The following is a 3832-nucleotide window of genomic DNA, read 5'->3' as shown; positions in this document are numbered from 1 at the left end:
GCATACATCTCAGCCAAAGCATTGCTGCTCATTACATTAGGCTTACATATCAACCACCGTAGTGCCAAGCACAACTCTACCAGCATACCCTGCTATCAATGCAGCAGTAAGAGATGACATTCCGGACAAGATGCTCCTCAAGCACTCATTGCTCTATTAAGTGCACCATATTTGGCATGCATATCCTTGCCCAACACTACATTTGCTTACATATCTACCAAAGCATTGCTGCGAGCTCAATTATTGCCAACCAAGCATCAACAAATCACCACATTAGGCATATCTCGACCACGGTGCTGAGCACAACTCTATCAACATGCCAATTCAACAACAATTGCCAACAATCTGTCTGAAGGTGATAACGCCCGAAGTTTTGATGCCCTTAAGCTTCGGTACTTGCAAAAGCTCGCGAAGTCTTGATTCTTGTCTTATGTCGATTTCCCATGCATGGGAGGAACCCCTTAATTCCTTAAGGTCTTGTAAATTTGAGCGCCCAATACTTCAAGTGTGTGAAATGGAGGCTTTCAATAATGTGCATAGACAAATTACAAAGCGAGAGAGAAGGAGAGTGATGGCCCCCTCCATGGCCCTCGATGCTGAGCGCGGCAGAAATGAGAGTTGTTCTCCTCAGTCTCGTGACCTCACCAAGCTTCATCTCTCAAGATTTCGTGTAGGTGTTGGCGAGCCAGCTTGTGTGTGTACGGGCTCCTACCCATGTGCTCGACCCTTCTCCTTCCAGAAGCGTGCTAAATACAACAACCAGTTACCATGCCCCTCTCAACTTGGCTCTCTGAAAACAATGTGAAGGCAAGGGACTGGCCCGCAAATTCACCACCGAATCTCTCTTACATAGCCCAAGAAAGCTATATAAGGCCCCTTTCCTAGGCCACCGGCTCCTACCCCCTTGCAAGTCCCTGGCGTGGTCCCTTGTCCTCACACAAAGGTGGCACACTTTGCTTGCCTTGTGAAATAAAACTGTTCTCTTTCTCTAGCCTGCTTTAAGGACTCCCCAAGACAATGAATTCACCCTAGCTTCCATGCTCTCATGTTCCAAAAGCAACAACACCACACAGCCTAGAGCTCATGTGTGGTTTCACAATCCTCTGAAAATGAATGAACAGGGGCCTAAGTATTGTAAGGCTTTCCCCCATGTGGGGTGGTTTGATTGGCAGAAGTATCTAACTACTACTTTACTAGAGTGACTTGAGAGAGAGGAGAGAGAAGACTCAAGAGGAAGACTGTTAACAGCTGCCTGCATCCAGCGAGACTTTTGGCGTGATTCTTCTTCTCTCTTCTGTTTTTGAGAGGCGGCCATTCAATTTGCCGAAATACCCCCGTTCAAATTTTTTATTTTGTTTTTCCCTTCCTCTTCATCGCTGCAATCATCCACAGCATATTCCGCCATAGCCAGGCTCTCTTAAGTGGTTCATTCTTGCTTGCCGCTTTCCTCTTTAATTCTCAGTGATTTGCTCCTGGTTGTTTTCCCGCCTCTGCTCTTCTGCTTCTTGAAGCTCATTCAACTCTTCTTTTTCATCCCTCTCTGAGCTCAGCATTGTTCGCCCTGTTCGGAGCGAGGTTTCTTGCAGGATTTGTACGAGTCTACGTATATTACGTGCTTTACTCTCTGTTGAGTTTCTCACCACAGAGAACCTCGTACGTTTCCGAGCCAATTTTATTGTGGCCCATTGTTCAGCTGAGCAGAGATGGGTGCTTGCTCCAGTAAGCCCAAAACAACCGAATTCGAAGGTTCCATGGAACCTCGAAAGCCCACTGATGCGGCTGCTGATCGACCTCAAGAAACAGAACGGGGCCTGGAGAACCTTGCTGATGTCCATAGCAAAGAAGCGCCTGCAAAAGTGGGTGAAGGGGGAGAGGCCGCACATGCAAACACAGAAGCTGCACAAGCAACACCAGAGCCTGATTCCGGCATAGATGAGGGACTGCTGAAGGTCGTGGTATCAAGATCAGCAGAGGTTAGTTCTGATGTTCTTAGAGAGAAAGAAGCAGTTCAGAAGGAAGCCAGTGATGAGTTTGAGCAGAAAGAGAGTAAGGTTGATGGTGTTTCTGATGAGGTTGTGCAGAAACATGATTTGGATGTTGGAGGTGTCGCAGATAGTGCAAGTGTGAGCGTTAATGGTATGGATGACAAGGAAGCGGGTTTGGTAGATGAAGCCAAGACCTGTGAAGATAAAGCCGTCGTATCGGAGGAGACTGGTAGTAGTCAAGGAGACGCTGCATACGTAGACAAGACAGTTTCTCCTGATGAGGAGGAAGTTCTCAAAACTCCTGAGAAAAGAAGTATTGTTGTGCCAGAAGAAGAAGCAAGTTCTATGTTGGATCCTACTGAATCAGCTGGTGTTGAGTCTCCCATTACTGGTGTTGTTCTAGCTGTTGAACCAATCAAGAAGGTGACAATTGAGGAGGATGTTTCAAAGAATGTTGCCACAGAAGCAGAAGGTGCTAGCGCACATGAGGATTCTCAAAAGCACTCCAAAGAGGCTGCAGAAAGTCCTGCATTGGAGGATGGAGATGCAGGTGCGGGTGCGGTTGCAACTAAGGATGTTCCAAAAGATGTATTGGCACTGACAAGTGAAGCTCCTCCTGAAGCTGGTGGTGTCGATATTCTTGCTCCCACTAGTGCGGTAGAGACTCTTGCTGCTGTCATTGCTTTAGAGACACTTACTCCTGCTGAAGCAGATCCTGTGAAGGATGGTGAAGAAGAAACATCACAGCCACGGGGAGGGGCTCCTAATGATGCAACAGTTGATCCCTCACTTGCAACCATGGATTCCAAGATCGATGCAGAAGAGTGCCCAACAGATACGAAGGCGACGAACGTCCCTCTTGATGTTGTCACTGCAGTTGGAGATGGAGGTAGTACTGATACATTGGAAATGGAGACACCAAAGACAACCAAAAGTGCTGATTCAGGGGTTTCAATCATTGAATCAAAGACCGAGGATGCAAAGGAGGAGAGTGTCAAAGACAAGGATGGGCTCCTAGTGGAGGATTCGGACAGCAACGGACCATCACAAGCTTCGACCCCTGAAGTGAATGGGGATGGTGGGCCGACAGGTGAGACCATACCTGAAAGGGAAGAGAAAGTTGAACAACTACAAGAATCTACTGTTGAAGCCTTAAAGGAGACCGCTGATAAGCCACATGTAGAGCATATGAGTAGTGCCGATGTCCAATTCGAGGATGCTTCAGATGCGCCGCTGAAGTTGGAGGCAGGCAAGTCTATTGAATCTGGCCAAGTACCAAGCTAGCTCGCGGTTGTCTGAGGTACAGAGGACGAGTTAATCATTGGATTATTTTCTGGCTGTCATGAATTATCCAGCTCAACTTTGAAGTTTTTCACCAGAGATTGCATATGGCCAAGTAAGCAAGTGTTTAGGTAGTCCCATTCAAACCATTGGTTATGACGTTCGGGTGATTCTGCTTTCAGCAGTATATTCATTATTTTTCTGCATGGGATTTTGGTCCTCATGCAGGTCTATGTTGTTATTTCTAACACTTAGTCTGTTGATCAACCTCTTATGTGTGCTAATAGTAGTTCAGAATATCATGTAAGATTTTTTTCTTGACTTTGCCTGCTTTTTTCCTTGTTCGGCTTCACGCTTGTATGTGGTACAATCGTCTGTTGCGTTTTGTTCCCTCCTTAGTTACTCTGATTGAGAATTAGGTTATTTTTCACGATGACGTGTTTTTGTTGGAGTCCTGTTGGTCTTGTGACTTTCTCTACCGAACAGAAATTACAATGCTCTAGTGGTTGTTGAGTCTATATAATTGAATGCAGTGAAATTCAGAGATTCATGGCTTTCATCCCTCG

At 46.3% G+C, this 3832-nt stretch overlaps 1 protein-coding gene across 1 annotated transcript; it reads left to right on the top strand.

Annotated features, from left to right (window-relative positions):
- The first annotated feature begins 1128 nt into the window (after positions 1–1128).
- Positions 1129–3533, top strand: LOC147455532 (uncharacterized). The gene has a single exon (XM_086514287.1). The coding sequence runs from the start codon at positions 1704–1706 to the stop codon at positions 3267–3269; it is 1566 nt and encodes a 521-aa protein (XP_086370413.1). The 5' UTR covers positions 1129–1703; the 3' UTR covers positions 3270–3533.
- Positions 3534–3832: the final 299 nt, after the last annotated feature.

The sequence above is a fragment of the Adiantum capillus-veneris genome, chromosome 6 (genome assembly GCF_014529385.1).
Source record: "Adiantum capillus-veneris isolate H3 chromosome 6, ASM1452938v2, whole genome shotgun sequence".
NCBI classification, from domain to species: domain Eukaryota; kingdom Viridiplantae; phylum Streptophyta; class Polypodiopsida; order Polypodiales; family Pteridaceae; genus Adiantum; species Adiantum capillus-veneris.
Note: the sequence above shows the minus strand (reverse complement) of the source record. Positions and strands in the feature narration are given on the sequence as shown.

What these genes read in the sequence shown, in the direction of transcription:
- LOC147455532 (XM_086514287.1), top strand. Translation starts at nt 1,704, where the DNA reads ATGGGTGCTTGCTCCAGTAAGCCCAAAACAACCGAATTCGAAGGTTCC.